Genomic DNA, 18,419 nt, shown 5'->3' with positions numbered 1-18,419 from the left:
GTGTTCATTGTTTGTGTCTTTTCGTTGTTTATATAAAGGGCTGACTATAGCCACAGAATATGGATTTAATTATTTGTACTGATAACAATGGCATTATCATGTTTTCGTAGTATTCGATATAAGTAAAATTCCACCTTTTGTATTGCGATAAAAAAGGCTTACTTTCATAGGATCGACAGTGCTTAAAATCGACACTTCATATGGCCAATCTGAGTAGAGTTGACACGAAATAGCATCGATTCTAATTATGTATGTTTTTCCTAAAAAAATATTTGCATTCATAGAATCGACATTGCACAGTAGCGATTAGTGTTGAATTGCCAATCTGTGTAGGATTAGTGTTGAATTGTGTGAATTAGTGTTGAATTAGTGTGCTTCAGTAGCTATTAGTGTTGAATTGCCAATCTGTGTAACGCCGCCACAATACAACACCGATTCTAATTACTTTGTACATTAGAAAAGGGTTTAGGGTTTATGCTCGTAGAACTCACACAGAACCAGAGTCGGACCATAGCATAGACAAATAAGACAAATGTCAAGGTCCCGGTCAAATCGTCCACTTTGAAAAAAAAATAAAGGTTAAAGTAAAATAAAAGTTTTCTTTTATTTCACAAAATAAATAAACATTTATTCATATACTCAATTTAATCTAAATCTACAGGTTTCCTTTTTATTAAGCTGTACTAATATAAATGGTCCACTGTACGTGAACAACAGTTCGCTAACTAGCTAATCTGTAGGTGGGGCGTGGCACGTGATATTGGGTGCGTATTGCATGATACGCAGAATTAAAAATGCATGCATGAAATATAGCAGGAGTAAAGACAAAGAATAGATGTTATTTGGTAGAGACACGATTTTTGACTCTAAATATTAAATTTCTGGAAGTGATTAGCAGTTATTTAGGTAAGAAACGTTACTCATGTACTTTACATAAATACAAATTTTACTATTGTTATACAGCGTCGTTTCAGATACCTTATGGATGAAAATTTCCCACTGTGTTATACTGGCCGTTTCATCAGACGAGAACATAGCTCTGGCATGGTGCGCACAAAAAGTTAGGATTTAACAACTTGTGACTACTTTTATGAGAATATACGTATCATGAACTCGATTTTTACTCCTCTCTTTCGCAAAATTAAACAATTTTAAACAAAGGCATCATAACATCTGTTGCTGATGATATGAACATGCTGAGACGTGTCTGCGAAGAGCTTGTGATGTTCATTAATATCTGCTAATGTAGCAAGAAGATCCCACATGGAATATCTGTAACTTAGTAATGTAAACTTAAAAGGCATATTCTGCTAATCGCATAAATATTTTAGCCATTAAAAACTCAATGCAAAAAATAACAAACTGTACACTTCCTTTGGACAAACATTGCATATTGGTTTGTTTCAGTTGCTTACGTTAAAGCACTCGATGACTATTTGCCTGAGGAAAAGGATACTTTCGTGGAGGATTTTCTAAGTAAAACTGGCTCGCATACAGCAACCAGCCCGCTCGCCGGGATCCGAACACCGAACCGAGCTACAAGTATTCAGCTGCAGCTAGTGGATCGAGAATGGATAAAACATCTTGAATCATTGAACACTGGAACACACGGAATATTTTTTTTTTCCTATTTTTTCCCAATGGCGAGCATTTGCCTTATAGCGGCATTGGCCACTAGTAAGTAAGGCCAGAAGTGGTGGCCATTTTATTGTGGAGGCACCTAATAGGCGGCCACCGCTACCATTCTATGAAAGGACAGACAATTTTACATCAGTGCATTCTCCGGAAATCGAACTCGAGCCCTTTGGTATCGCAGTCAGGCTCCCATAATACCGTTTGAACGGCTCTTCCTGACTATAACACTACATTGTTCACAGAGTGGGACAAATCCCGAAAATGAAAATGCTTTTTGTAATAGGGCTGATTCAACCAGGTAAGATTATTTAGTACTTCAGAAATTGCTGGAAACTTTGGATTTCCCTTCGCTACTATTTCTTTAATGTGAATTTGTAGATGATTTTCAAATAAGAGATATAATTTGAATATCTGTAGTAAGAACTGGATTATTTCCAGATATCTATTGGATTAAGCCATTAAATCGTAATTAGTAGAGTGTTAGTACTTTGTAATTGTTCACAATCTGGTGACTCTTTAATTTATTTATTAAGTTGTAAAGTAGTTCTTATAGTGTGTACATGCCGTGCATGATAACACGTAGAATACCCATAATAGAAATATGCCCATTAGAACAGAAAGGTTATTTGTTTCTAAGGCTTTCAAGCTGATATATGCTACAAATTAAATTTAATTTATTAGATTATGGCAAAGCGTACTAAGGCTACTTATCTGAGGAATGCGTTAATTTGTTTGTGTTAGCCAGTCCGTGCAAATACATTGCCCACAATCTGTTGGCGCCTTGTGGTGATGAAATATATTTTCGATATAAGCAGATCTAAAAAGATACTTTTTTGCAGTTACCTACGGATATTGCGTTTCGCAATCGCATTTATAATCGCATCAGATTTCTATTGACTGCATCTCTTTTTTTTTTTTTTTTGCCTCCTTACGCACTCTGATCGCGTATCTTTCGTCACATGCATTTTCACTGCATAATAACTGGAATACTCACCATTTCTGAAAAACTAGCAAAACTTTTTTAATAATTGATTGTCCTTTCTCGGCAAATTTAATAAATGGATGGTTAAAACTGCAAAAAATAAGAACTTCCATGGGAAAAGATTTTTAAAAAGACACAAGATGTAGATATGCGCTTCTTTTAATTGTTCTGAAATTGATGTCTGAGGTAATCAAGAGAGAGATTCTTACATTCGAAATGAAATAGTATTTTAAAATATTTTATTATTGTATCGTTATAAAAGATTTTATCCATGCTCATGGAACAAAGTACAAGAATTTTTTGAACGAAATTTTCGTGTTACGTTTTATATTTCTCTTTACAAGTAAACGAGAATTTATCACACGGACTGAGAAAATTAAAAATGGGAAAAGCGAAAACATTCAGAAGAAGTATTTTTGACAATATATCGCGAAACTTCGCCAATACGCGAGTATAAAGTTATTCGTTGACGAGTTTGTTGAAGGCCAAGTTATTCGTTAATAAAAATTTAAGCTATTTCATTTTTCATAAAAATCATCACAGAAAACAAAAATATTTGAGAAATCTTTATTTCGAACAATTTTCATACATTATTTTAAGCACGGCAGTAAAAGGTATTTAGACAATTTGAAACAATTCATAAAGTATTGCATATAATACATATATGTATATATCTATATTAAAGAATGCAAAAAGATTTATTCCATGCAGCTGAGCATTTAAATTTGTGTCTCCTAATTCTTATTCTTAATACCAACATTCTAATCATTCTAACAATTAACCATAAAGAATTAAAAATCAGTCACTAAATATCTAGTTATCAGTTTAAGTGTAAAATCTGAACATTCTTACTGAGCTGCTTATTTATGCCGCTTATGTTCATATTATAATTTAAAGTGGTTCATTTTTATTTTTAAATAATGTCAAATATACATTTAAGAAGTTTCAAAGAGAAAAATAAAACTATTAAAATAATTCCTTATGCGAATACTTCCCAAAATGATATTTGCTCAAGCGTTATAAACCTTCGGATACCAGTATAATAAAATATGTTAACAGATATTAACACGCTCATTTTTTAAATTTAATTCTACATGTTAGCTCCATATTTATATGCGTAGGTACAAAACTGTACCTACCACAACCAGTACAGTATAGTACAACAAAATAACAAGAGGATAAAAACTCCTATTAAAGTTTCGTTTTTAAGAAAAGTAAAGGTGGGTCAATACCAAAATCAGTACACAGATTACACTCATTCAAAGCGAAACCTTTCTATTTCCTACGCTCTAGACAGTGACGTATCTTATTTATCTACTCCAATTTACAAACGATGTGGACGTCACCACATTGGTTCATCTTGGTCAAGAAGGCCAACTAAAACTGATTGACCTTAACGACCTTGCGCGAATAAACGGCCTCGTATGCAAATTTCTCATGAGAATTTTAACGTAAAAAATGAGACTGAAAAGTTATAAATTGCCCTTCTTTTATGTTCGCACGAAGGAGGAAAACTGAATACTCATTTGGGAATAATGGACAGGAAATATTTATGGTTCTTACTGAGCTGTGAAAAGGTGAACCTAGTCGTAACCTCTAGAATTTCATGTGAACTCCCCTCGCACCTTTTGAACTGATATCTGCTCGCAAGAATTTGATTTTACTGCGAAACACCATACATCTCCAGCGCAGAAACAAATTACAGTGATAAAGCTGTTTATGATAGCCAACTATACTTGGCAGCCATCAGTGCAATACTCCCATACCACAATATCACCTACATTCTTTCTGACCGACATTCTCCTATTCTTATGATAGTATTCCTAAGAAATGGTTCAACGAAATGATGCTCAGCACAGAAAATTTCTTCCGTTGTTGCTTCCACAAGTTCAAGTAATGTGATGTATCCCGATCACCTGACCTCTCTCCGATAACCTATATTGTACATATGATTGTACATGTCTGCTCTCATTCCATTATATTTACAAATTGGCCAGACAGTTAGCCCACATCTGCTATGTTATACAATCCTTAAATATACATGTTTACAAAATGCCGTGTAAAATCTTTTATTTGAATCTAGACGCATCATTATTATTTCCTTCACATATGTAGCTGTATTACCTGAAAAAATGATATTAATGATTTTTTTTCTCTGAAATCGTAATGCCCATTTTTTCCAATCATATATATTATACAAATCAATTTTTATTACGATAGGTTTCCTATCTGGTATATAGTTTCTTAAATAAAAATTCGTCTCAGCTAACAGACATATTATAGATACCTTAATCCTAAAAGTCGGTCTTTCATTTACATAAATTTTGTATTAGATCTGACTAGCAGAAAAACAAAAATATATCAAATGTCATTTAGAATATAATTAATAATTCACATATATGACATTTCATTGGAGGATATTTCTTTTTCATAACATGTTCAATAAACATTAACCACTATACAAATTGTTTTGTGTTAAAAGCGATTACTTTACGTGAAGTGTTAATACAACACTTCGAATATTTCTTCAAGAGGGACTAAATCACTATTATAACCAATATTCAATTTAACTGATATGTTCTGGTACCTATAAATGCATGTTACATGATAGTATTTCCCAACGTGTTTGCAAAACTACGTTGACAGTGTCTAAGACTGAATAATGAGCCACGTAAAATAAATGCATTCATCAGAGGAAATAACATACATATTTGGTTTGCACATTAAATCGATAAACTTGATGATTTTCCCCAGAGCCATATGATAAACAATGACTAAACATGTGCTTAAATCCAAATTTCAATTTAAACATTACTCAGTCACTGAAAAAACACACAAGTTGTCATCAGCAAGAGAAAACATCCAGCTGCAACAATTTATAAGACATGCGTACAGTATATACTGAGATTGGAAAAGAATGCAGATGAAAATATGATATATTAGCTTATCCAAAACATACACGCGTACAGATGTCACCGATATGTGTATTTGCCGATTTCCAAAATTTGGACTATTTAATTGAAAATTTACATAATACCAAATCCTCAACTACTCGTGGTTGGGAAATACTATCTAAAAGATAACAAAAAATGTTCTTTAATATATTATTATAACAAAGTATGAGATATCTTTGTTTTATAACTTTATGTAAATGCGTCAGTCTTACAAGGGTGATTATGTTAATCACTGTCTTGAACACATTTAAAACTTGAAGTGACCAGATGTTCCATACTCATTCCATGTTCTGTAGGCACTGTTTCTTGGTAGAGAACTGTAATATGCAGCAGGTTGCATGTGCTGGTGAGAACTACTACTTCCAGGTGTGGCAACGTATTTAGGATTCGTATAGGTGCTCCTCGAATGAGGCCTCATCGTAGATCCCTCGTGGGGTGTCAATGGTCTATAAAAGGGTCCACCAGAAGGAATCTGATGTTGAATCTGCATCTGAGGCATTTGGGCCCTTGGAGATATCACAGTGGAGGACTTGCTATCAGTTTCATCTTTGATATCTGATATATCTGTAAATATAATGGTTTTATAATATATTATGCATATATTTATAAATGTGCGTAATCTCTGACAATTAAAAATTAGTGGTGATTCCTAAATCAACTGATAATAATCAAGAGGAATTGGTTTACGAGATGTTGAAACTAAATAACGTTTGCATAATCCGAGTTCAGAAAACAAAACATTTATTTTACATATTTTAAAGAAATAACGTTCTGAAACAACATGTTTCATCTACACAATCAATCGACGCTTTCACCAGAGCATTACGCCATCAAACTTGGCACACATCCAAAAGTTCAAATTGAAGAATTACAGAAGCGTTGTTGCCACACAAGAAAAGACATATAGTTACAACTTCACACAATAATAAAACAAAAACACACTTTTGAAAAATAGACAATAATAATAAAAATAGTAATAATAAAATTCTTAACAATATTTTCTCGATTATGCAACATCCTCCCCCCTTTTTGAGTCAGTGGCAAACGACTCAAAAACATATGTTATCCTATTAAAAAGGTCTAGTACATTAGGCTTCTTAACAAGCCGTCCTGACGACGTAAATTTCTGTTTTATATGCTGTACGTCAGTCTGATCGTTTTTCTTATCGTCGTTAACGTTAGGCTCTTCAACTAAATAATTTTCATCTAGTTGTATCTCTAGTGGATAAATACGCTGAACGGGCCTTATGAAAATCCCATTCTGAGTTTTTAGTTTAACTGTTCGAATTTTGCCATCCCGACCAGGAATTTTCTCTATAATTTTACCCAAAGGCCAATACAAGCGTTTTTTTGAAATCATCGCCTATTAAGACTATCTCCCCAATTTTAGGCAACCGGGTTACTTTATTTTGTGGTTGTTTCATTATTAATTGCCCCAAATATTCTTTTCGGAAGCGGTTCCTTAAATCTTTAAGAAGTTTTGTGCGGTATTTAATTCTTCTAAAAAAATGCTGAGAGTCAATTTTATCTATATCTGCTACATTCGAAGTACAATTTTCAATTAAAAACATTGACGGAGTTAAAGGGATAGCATCTTCAGAGTTCTCCGAAATATATGTTAAAGGTCGAGAATTAATTACCGACTCACAATCGCAAATTAAGGTTTCCAGTTCTTCATAAGATAAAACCGATTTTCCCAAAGAACGTCTTAAAAGTTCTTTAACCATGCGAACTAGCCGTTCCCACCAACCTCCCCACCAGGAGGCTGTTGGTGGATTGAATTTCCATACTATTCTCTTTATTTTTGCCTCATTCTCTATTATGTCCCAGTGAAGTTTAGACATTTCGTTATACGTTCCTCGGAAGTTAGTCCCATTGTCAGAATAAATAGTTCGTGGTCTGCCACGTCTGGCTATGAATCGTCTTAAAGCCAAAAGAAAAGATTCTGTTGATAACGAAGTCACCAGTCCTAGATGGATTGCCCTGTACACAGCGCATGTGAAGAGTGCCATCCAAACCTTCTTACCGTCTTTCAAAAACAATGGGCCAGCTAAATCTACTCCCAAAATTTCAAAAGCCCTATAATCTCCTACGCGATCTTCAGGAAGGGGACTCACTTCGCAAGACATCGGTTTCGCTTTATATCGTTGACATATTACACACCCTTTTAACACATTACGCACAGTTTTACGTTGTTTTAGTATCCAGAATCTTTCTCTTAAAATAGATTGAAGCATTTGAGTTCCAGCATGACAATGTTTCTTATGAACTGACTCAATTAACAATGTAGTAAAGATACATTTACTCGGTAACAAAATTGGTGTTAAAAATTCAGAATTGTCTTTACGTTCCAATATTCTAGTTTTAACTCTTATAATATTTTCATTATCAATGAATACATCAAGTGGATTAAGAGCTCCAATGTCAGGGAAATTTGAGCTTTGAACCAACCGAATCAAAACGTTTTCGGAATTTATGATTTCAGCAACAGTTAGTTTAGATTCTTTACACAAATTTGACTTCTTCCTACAGTTAGAAATAAAACGTAACACCCAACCGGTTACACGAATAATTTTCTCATAATCAGAAACTCTTTCTGCATACCAAGGAGTGGTATCCTCTGAAAAGTTAACATTAATAATTTTTACTTTCCTCTTTTCCAAGTCAGCTTCGCTCGGCTGACAAACAATATTGGTAGGCCAAAATTCAGGGCTTTCTCTTAGCCAGAGAGGTCCCTTAAACCACTCCGAGTTAATCATTTGTTTAGCAGAGCAACCTCGAGATAACACATCTGCTGGGTTCATATTACCAGGCACATGCCTCCATGATTCAGGTTTTGTCAACTTAGTAATTTCTTTAACACGATTGCTTACAAAGTTTGACCAATTACCAGGATTTCTGATCCACCATAATGCGACTGTGGAATCACACCACAAAGTTACATTTATATCAAAATCATTAAGAGCTTTACAAACAGAATATAATAATCGGGATCCAATGCAACAGGACATTAATTCCAATCTAGGAATCGTCAAATTCTTAATAGGAGCTACTCTAGATTTTGCTCTTAAGAGAGTAATTTTTACACTACATGAATCAACACTTCTCGCGAAAATACATCCTGCATAAGCATATTTGCAGGCATCGACAAATACATGCAATTCCACTGTTGCAAAGGTTCCAATGAATCGGGGTATTGCCACATTTTTCAACAAAAGTATATCAGATAACCACACAAAAAATTTACTTACAAAATCATGAGGCAATACCTCGTCCCAAGAAAATTTCAACTTCCATGTTTCTTGTAACAAAAGTTTTGGAAGCAAAGTTATTGGTGCAAGTATTCCAATTGGATCAAAAATTGATTGTACAATAGACAGAATCAGTCTCTTAGTTACCTTAGTATCACAAGTTATCATATTTACATTTATATTACACCTTAAATTATCATTGTCTAAATTCCACAATATTCCTAAAAGAGGTGTGTCCCCAGAATGTTTTGTAATATATTTGGAAGCAACATTGCTCTCCCATCCCCTTAAATTAAACCTGCCTCTCAACATAAGACTTTTGGCCTTTTGAATTAAATCCTCTTGTTCCTCAATATTGTAAACACCCGTAATACAATTATCCACATAGAACGAATTTTTTAATTTGTCAGCCACATCTAAAAAGTCAGATGGACAATTATTCAAGAGATATTTAATAGACGTACCTAGTAGATAAGGGCTGCAGGAAACCCCAAAAACTACTCTGCAGTGCCTATACACTATTTCTCCCTCATCACTTGGATAGAAAAATCGCAAGTAATCTCTATCCTTCGGAGAAATTCCTAACTGCAAGAATGCTTTCTCTATGTCTGCACTCAGACCAATAGGAAAAAATCTCATTCTGTCTAAAATATCAGGGACTAATTCTATTAAATTAGGTCCTTTCAATAAACACTGATTCAAAGATGGTTTTCCCTTTTCACAAGATGAAGCATCAAAAACGGGTCTTACCTTAGTGCTTTCACTATTCATCTTAATAACCGGTCTGTGTGGTAAAAAGTGGCATTTATTGTTTAATTCCTTTTCCGGAACCTTTTCTATAATATTTAAATTTTCCCACTCTCTAAACACTTCTTGATATTCCTTCAAAGAATTATTTTCTTTTGCCCTCTTTATCATTTTTTGATGACGTGTGAAAGCAATGCTTTTATTATCTGATAAATTGGTAGATTCGCATTTCCAGGGTAATTCTAATTCATATCTACCATCGGGCCGAATAGATAATTTATTCTGAAAATCAATCTCATAGTCGCAATGAAGATTTTTCGTTTTACTATTTTCCGTCGGGTCGGAAATACCCAAAACTTCAAGCTCCCATAAAGATTTCAAAGAAGCATTATTTACATGTAAGGAAAGACTTATTAGGGCATTATCCCTGACAGTATCCTTTTCTTTACCCATAACCGTCTAACCCAGTTTTGTTTTGACTGCAGTTAAACCAGAGGGTAATTCTAGGTATTCGTCAGTTAACAGTTTACCAATGACATCTGCACCTATCAATAAATCAATTTCACTTTCCTCGCAAAATGTGTCACTGACCTCAATTTTCCTGCTTTTCAATTCCTCTATAATCTGAGCATTCTTGATTGTTGGAACAAATCCACATATCATTTTTTCAGAAAAAGCTTCAAAACAACACCTAAAAGTGTTATCTAAACCGCTTATGTCAATAGCAAAAACAGAATGGGTTACAGGCGCAGTTTCCCTCCCCCCAAACAAACCATGAATTACTTTCTCCTGTCGAATAGGATCAGCCTTCATTCACTTCATAATTTTCTCCCCAACGTATGATCGTTGGGATCCCGAATCCAAAAGAATCCTAATTTTTCTCTCTCGATCTTTAACTTTAATTAGAACACATAAAGTTTGCAAATAAACTTTCTCGCTCTTACTATTATTAGAAAGGGAAACATCCAACTTAGAGTCATTTTGTTTTACAGAACTAACATTCTGAGGACACATAAATTTTATATGATCACAACTGCAAATGGGGCATTTAATATTGGCTTTACATTGGTTTTTTAAATGGCCAATTCTTAAACATGAAAAACAAACACCTTTCTTTTGTACAAGTTGCCTCTTTTCATTTAAGCTCATATTTTCAGCTTTAAAACACTTAGCACTCATATGAGGCTTACCACAAAATATACAAACATTTTGCTTACCTTTACTGGTTTCATTTGTACTTACCAGCGCGGCAGCTGTTGCTAAATCTGAATTACCTGAAATAACACTTTTATTAAGACGCTTAACAGAATGAGTAAATCCTGATTGTGCTAATCTAATCATTTCTTCCGATTCTACTTCATGCCTTAAAAAACACATTAGTTTTTCAAGCGTTCTTTCAGAACTCTTTTCCTGTCCCTGTTCAGAAGTTCGACTCCGCTCCCAGGCACGTAGAATATTCTCAGGTAGGCACGACTCTACTAAAGGTCCCAAGAAATCAGCAAACTTTTCCTTGGTGCGTCCTAAGCTTTCCAGCGCTCGTAATTTACTTCTATACTATCATAAAGTACTCCTAAGTCCGACGCCGTTCTGCCTGTTGTAGCATTCTTTGTAACAAGCCCAAGCAAATCTCTTACATAGATCTGCACCAGAAGGTCTTCTCTACCAAATCTTTCTTTCAGCTGCTCGATAGCTTTAGGATAATTCGCGGCGGTAACAGGAAAACTGTTCAAAAGTTAAGCTGCCTTTGAGCCAGGTACTGCACTTTGCACTAAGTACAAAAATTTATCTTCCGGCACAATATCCGCATCTTCATGAATTTTGGAGAATTGGCTCCAAAAGACTAAAAATTCTCTTGCATCTCCAGAAAATTTTTTCAGCTCAAGCTTAGGAAGTTTGAACTTCCTGTTTTTATTTTCTTTAGGATCCGAAATCGAAAGTGAAGCAATATCTGTAGTAACATTCATCGAATTCAATTGTCCAATTTTATTCTGAAGTTTCACCTTTAAAGCTATAAAGGAATCTCTGTATCCTTCAGCCGTATTAAATTCATTCTCGAAATCCGCTTCCTTGGTTTGTTCTAAAACACTGCTTTGAGTACTGTCCAAGCGTTCAAATTTGTCAATTAGTTGCCCCAACAACACTTGCAATCTCTCAGGATCCGTACAAGTAGGCAATTCTTCTTCCACAATCTTCGTAGTTAACGTAAACGAAGTACGTTCACTTTTACGTTTTGCTTTTAACAACTCCATTTTAACAAAACGCCTAAATCAAAATTACTCGAAATCACACAAACGTCCTGTCAAACGGACGCCAAACTTTTATGTTGAAACTAAATAACGTTTGCATAATCCGAGTTCAGAAAACAAAACATTTATTTTACATATTTTAAAGAAATAACGTTCTGAAACAACATGTTTCATCTACACAATCAATCGACGCTTTCACCAGAGCATTACGCCATCAAACTTGGCACACATCCAAAAGTTCAAATTGAAGAATTACAGAAGCGTTGTTGCCACACAAGAAAAGATATATAGTTACAACTTCACACAATAATAAAACAAAAACACACTTTTGAAAAATAGACAATAATAATAAAAATAGTAATAATAAAATTCTTAACAATATTTTCTCGATTATGCAACAGAGATTAAACTTGCAGCACTTTCGGATGTTAAGATTTGCTCTCTTTAATTAATGTCAGAATGACGCAAAAGAGGGATGTACTTATGAGGGAAAACAGACCAATATTAGAAAAGTTTCCATCGAAAAAGAAGTTCCTAACATCATCTATCAACCGAAAAAACGTTAAGGGAAAAAAACACTTGAAAAATTGAAAATTGACGTAAGAGGGATTTAAATAGCCTCATTATTGGAACCAAATTTGTTCATAGATGTGAAACAAATCTAAGAAATTCTACACTTCAATGGATCCTACGCCCATCACTGATGGTTAAAAAATCATATTTCCCTTTTCTCTGCATAAAAAAGCATTCAAGAAACATCACAAAGTCATTTAGGAGAAATCAAATTTCGAAATATTATATATCATACAAAAATAAACTTTTAATGCAATATTCTGCAGGTGAATAAGAAGCAAAATGGCTACCAAATATTTGGATTGTAAATTATGAATTAGGTTAATTTTAATTTAGGAAAAACCAAATTGGTTCTACTTCTTGCTCGTCGTATGAAATTTCATTAAAGAAGTAATGTTATAAGTAACCATGTTACAAGGAAGCTTTATCAAAATCTTCCTACAAATCAGTAAGCACCAAGAATACGTACTTTAATTCGGTTAGCATTTCCAGTACATCATAATGTATCTGTTATGATTAATGGAACATTTGAAACTAACGAATTAGAAGATTTAGTGGGCAGATTATTAATGAGTCAAAAATAATTAATTTTCCCATCAGCTACTTAAATAGTCATCCAGTTAAAAACTTGATAATATACACCATGTCCATAAAAGGCTTTACCAGGTCTTTATTTTCGCAAATGTTGTTCTTAAACTTTAAATGATTCATGTATTGTATAGTTTAAAAAAATTATTTTTCTATAAAATAGGAAACCTAATGTTTTACTCTTCCTCCCTAAACTTTTACATCTGGTAACTATTACATACATTTAGGAAATATTTTATTCATCATAAAAAATAAATACAAAAAGTTTCACTACCGTATGCCTAAAATATTTAATTTGAGAATTTAGACTAAAATATTTACTTTCAGAGTTTGCGATACGTAATGTCATTTTGAATTGCATTAAGGAGCTGGTTATTCAGTAAATTAGAGTAATTTAAGGTTGATTTTCTCCCCTTGAATGCCATTCAATTATATTCTTTTGTGACTTAATGGTGTCTTTATTTATAATTTTGTTACATTTGATATACCGAAAGAATTTTCACACAAGTAATTCATAAGATCTCAAAGACTAAAATTACGTTATTAACATTCTCATGAAGTTTTATAACTTTAGAATCATAATATGCTAATCACAAGAAAATCAGTAAATTACGATTATTCTCATTTTTAATTAACGCAAAAAATATTACGAGTTGGTAATTTGCGAATACTGGTGCCTATCGGTCTTTTCTAAAACACGAATTTTTTAAGATTTAATGAATACATATCTTGAGCGGTTTTTGTAAATATCATGCGCGCAAATCTGGAAAAAAAAGTGTTTTGAAAGAAAAGAAACTTTCCTTTAAGTTCAAATTTTACTTTTTGAACATATATTTCAATTCTAATAAAAATAAAATCACATTTTGCATAATACCTTTAACCCTTAGAAATAACATATATTATTTTTAAGTGTTAAAGAATAAATGTTGATATTGAGGGTGGTAAAAGTAAAATGATTTGTAAAATGAAACAAAGTATACTACCAGACAACAAAAATCATTGAATGTAAATGTGAGATATATAGGTCTCACCATCAGGATCAATGAAATACATATTGCAAAACTTACCTGCACATAATATTTGTCACATTCTCAAGTAAAGTATTTAAATTTTATATAATATAAAATTTATGTTAATTTCTACAAAACTTCATAAAGACATTTTTTTATTGAACTTAAATTTTCTAGTTTCATATACAAATCCTTCCTGTTCTTTCGTTGTTTCTAATTGCTTCTAATTAATTAATTAAATCTTTAGTATTTTCTCAGTTTCCATTATTTGCTGAGAATCAAATCGTTCTTCTGATTCTAAAGAATGCTCTCCTTCTTAACATAAGTTTTTCATCACTAACAGTTGTACTATATCGGGTACAGCACTAGACTACTACGGGGTGGTTATAATTAAAATGACTTTATTCAGACCCTCTAGAACCTATTCTACTTATTGAATTTTGATGAAATTTGGTATATATGTTATATGGACCATGCGGAAACGATTTTTGCAATAAAAAATAGTTCAAATTTCGTAATCATCTTCTTCAAACCATTCTTAGACATGGACCTTTTTCGAAATCCCTTTAAACGACGATATTTACGCAATGCAACTAAGCTATTGCTGACGTTCTGATAAAACAGTTTTGCAAGTAAAGCTTGATGTTTATTCTGTAAGGGCATGATTAACATGACAAAGGCAAGCAGAAATGATTTTCTGGCTCTTACTGCAAGTCTCTTTACAGGTTTGACAAATTTGCATATGAATTTTTTAATTGCCATCTGGCGGTCAAAATTTGAACTAGTTTTATTGCAAAAATCGCATAGTCCATATAACGTATATACCAAAGTTTATCAAATTCCGATAGGCAGAGCGGGTTCTACAGGGGTCTGAACAGAGTCACTTTAATTATAACTACAATGTACATTCGTCTCCATACGGGAAAAAATAATTCAATTAACTGATTACATCGCTAGTCATCTTGACAACATAATTTTACATTTACAAAAGCAAGTTGCACGGTTTCACGCATCTGCAAGAAAGAACGAGAGAGACTACACTACCCACTGCGATAGTGATACAGTTACAGTTTTGAACATGCACTTTCTTTACAAATAAAATTACGGTTTGGGGTATATAAAAATGAGATGAAAACTTCCAATTACCATTAAGTTGGCACGAAAACTTTGAATTATTCTTTCATTTAAAGCTAGAGCCAACTCCATTTGCATTTATATCAGCAATTATTCTATTTGAACTCCTTGATTTTAGAAAACATTTCCGTATAACAAATTTGAGAGAATAGTTTTGAATTGATTTTCATTGCTGTTGAATTTATAAAGTTAAAAAATCCTCATTTTTTATTTTAACATTTTAGTTCCTTTATAGTTTATAACAAAAAAACTTAGACAATGTTTTATCACTTATTAACTAAAAATGATATTCGTTTCTAAAGAATTTCACTTCACCTAATGCTTCAGATACTTTAAGCCTTAAGAAAGTAACTCTTAAAATACTAAAGGTAAAATTACTGGATGATGACTAAATTCCGTGCCCGGTTTCCATAGATGAGCACAATAACCCCAAGAGAGCACTTGTGCTTATTTCATGTCCATGTGTTATACGGATGGTTAAATAGGAATAGAGTGAGCCATTTTAAAGGCAGACATCGTTCAGCAAAGTCGATTTGTGCGTGAGAGGATTTTATAAAATTAGAAAATGGAAAATTAAATTTGCGTCATGTTACGTTACATGCATTTGGGAAAGCAACCATATAAAAATATTTGAGATAGATACATGAAATGAGCGTCTCTTCTTATCAGAGTAAAAACATGTTTGGCAGATTTGGAAATGCTGCATTGGACGATAAACGCCCCTTTCGATATTCTGCCAGAAACAAATATAACATCGGGCACACTTTAGTGGAAAAAAAACAAAGATTATAACCCAGGAGATTTCTGAAATTTTTGACAATTAGTCTCATTTAGCTATTTATAGGAACTTAAATTCACTTCCAAACCTGATACATGAATGCTGCATATTCAGAGAAAAGCAGGGCTGAACCATGTATCTGCAGCCGTTTCTGTGTTTAGAAACTATGAAAAAGAGTTATTTTTAGACAAAGTCTTAACAGACGTCAAAATGAGGATTCTACGGAAGAACATACAGAAAAGAAAAAACTGAACTTAAACAAACGTAACTGCAAAACTATACATCAAGACCTACCTTTCACCTAATGCAAATATTGTTTCTACTCATTAGGACTGCAGAAGTATAATTTTCTTCGAAGTTTTTCTATTGGCCGCAAGAATCATGGGCGAAACATCTTGTTTTCACATGATTATTTCTCCCCAAACGGAACATCATCGAAACCTTTGACTTAAATTAAGCCCCAAGAAAACCCCTAAAAAGGGAAAGGATGTCATTATCCATCACTATAACATCAGATCGCATATTCCACAACGTAAAAAAGTGTAGAAGTTAGAAAATTTTCCAGCAGCCACCTCAACCTACAGATCTTTATCTTTGAGATGTTTAGCTGCTTCTGTCTTGTTAATGATTTCAGTAATATGAAGTCTGATTCTGTGCAAGGTGTCAGAAAATCATTTTATAATTTTTTTTCTAAGACAAACCGCGCACAATTTCTAAGAAGAAATCAAAAAGCTAAAAATGGCTGTGATAACATTATATATAGAGTGAATAAAATATATCAGGAAAGGTTTTAAAGGCAGCTAGGTGACCGAAATCAGTGGATTTTGGAATGGAATGTGTGCACGCAAATGGCCCGTTGCGCTGGTATAGAGGGCAGTTGAGCGATAAAAAAACGCGTTAGGATAAAGCTTACTGCTGGCGTAAATACTTATTTCCTGCTCGAATTTCGAGTCTTGTACGTCACTACATATCAGTGGAGCTCGTTGACATACATTTTATATATGAGGCAACAGCTAAAACGGAGCAAATACACAAAGGAGTACAGAAACCAATTCCTGAGTTTATTTGAGCAGTAGCTCGATTTCCGTCCACAGCCCCATAGATAAGATATAAATCTACATTGGAAGCCTTCGTGTAGCAATGCACAGCGCTGAAAATATGAAAGAAAACGATTTACGCCAGATGAACTATTTTACCTGTCACTCAACAGCAACCTGCACCACCTCAAATGCGTCATTTCCGCATACGCGTTCCATTACAATATATGCTTATTTGTTGTCCTCAATATCTGTCTGTATATACTTCTGCGAGATATTTTTGAATCGCCTTGCATAAAAAATCCATTTTCGGGTTAGCTATAACTGTCTATGCCTTCAAATGTTTGTTTCGGGCAGGAAATTTTACTATCATCCAATATAATAATGAAGTCAGGAGCTAAGCTTAAAGTTATATTACCAAATCCTCGCTTATAATATTAAAAATTGAGAACATAAAGGGCACATAGTTTAAATTTAGCCAAAATTATTAAAGAGAGACATATATAATTCAAAATTGTGTAGAGATATTAGGTATTTTTTGGAAGCAGGCAAGATGAAAAATTAGCAACGCTTTCGCCGGGAATCGAACCACGGAACTCTGGAATACTGACCTAGCGTGCAGACTATCACACCACGAAGGCACGCTAGGCAGGCTGGAGAAATACCTTATAATGAGCACAGCCCTATGACATAAAAACTGAAATCAAAGTTGAAACGTTATAAGTAACAATTTAAAAAATTAAGCTAATTGCTTAAAGACGAATTCTATTTCCACTGTTTGTCATTATTTATGATACTTTTAACTATAAGACACAAAACCCCGTTGCTATGTGAGCACAGAACATGCAAATAAGGCGAAAGAGAGCAAAAAAATGAAAGGAAATATGTCCGATGTCTCGCACATGTTTTGATTAAACTTGCAGTTATATAACTATCTGAAAGCGGATATTATTAGTCATATGTTACAAACACCATTTGAATGAAAGCCAGAAAAGCAATTGCTCGACAGACTAGAGGCGAATAAAACACCGTTGACCGTGTCCAGAAAGCTGAATATATTGCTTAACGGAATGTTTCAAGGATCTAGAACCACGACTTCTTAAGCATGGGAATGGTTAGTCGTGTTTTTGGTCACGTTTCGTTTAAGGGTAACTGTAGTGCTTGAACGTCATTATTTATCATTCCTAGGCTGAAGAATCTGTTGTGCAACAGATGGATAGTTACATTTGGACCATTCAGCTGCCAATAGAACAAACAATACTGCTCGATGAAGGAAGAATAACGCAGAGTTGTGTTCGGCTTTCTACAGGAGATTGCTTAAGGTAATGAAGTCTTCCTTGTCAATACAGGCATATTCACTAGGACAGACAAATGTTTAGGAATGATTCCAGGTTCAATTTAAATAATGATTCTGAATGCATCATCGTCTGGAGGAAGCGTGATTTGGCTTCCGGAAATTCGTCAAAACGCAATCATCCATCGCA

The 18,419-nt window shown here is 33.7% G+C and overlaps 1 protein-coding gene across 1 annotated transcript in view; it reads right to left on the bottom strand.

Annotated features, from left to right (window-relative positions):
* Nucleotides 1-3,170: 3,170 nt before the first annotated feature.
* Nucleotides 3,171-18,419, bottom strand: part of LOC118194852 (lens fiber major intrinsic protein-like) — a 160,289-nt gene continuing 145,040 nt past the window's right edge. The window contains exon 5 of the mRNA XM_085823821.1: nucleotides 3,171-6,135. Within this exon, the coding sequence (XP_085679947.1) occupies nucleotides 5,819-6,135 (317 nt within the window). The 3' untranslated portion in view covers nucleotides 3,171-5,818. The remainder of the gene's footprint in view (nucleotides 6,136-18,419) is intronic.

Source organism: Stegodyphus dumicola, chromosome 9, assembly GCF_044657685.1.
Source record: "Stegodyphus dumicola isolate Sdum_Otavi_A_Nest chromosome 9, ASM4465768v1".
NCBI classification, from domain to species: Eukaryota; Metazoa; Arthropoda; class Arachnida; order Araneae; family Eresidae; genus Stegodyphus; species Stegodyphus dumicola.
This window is presented reverse-complemented; position numbering and strand designations above follow the sequence as displayed.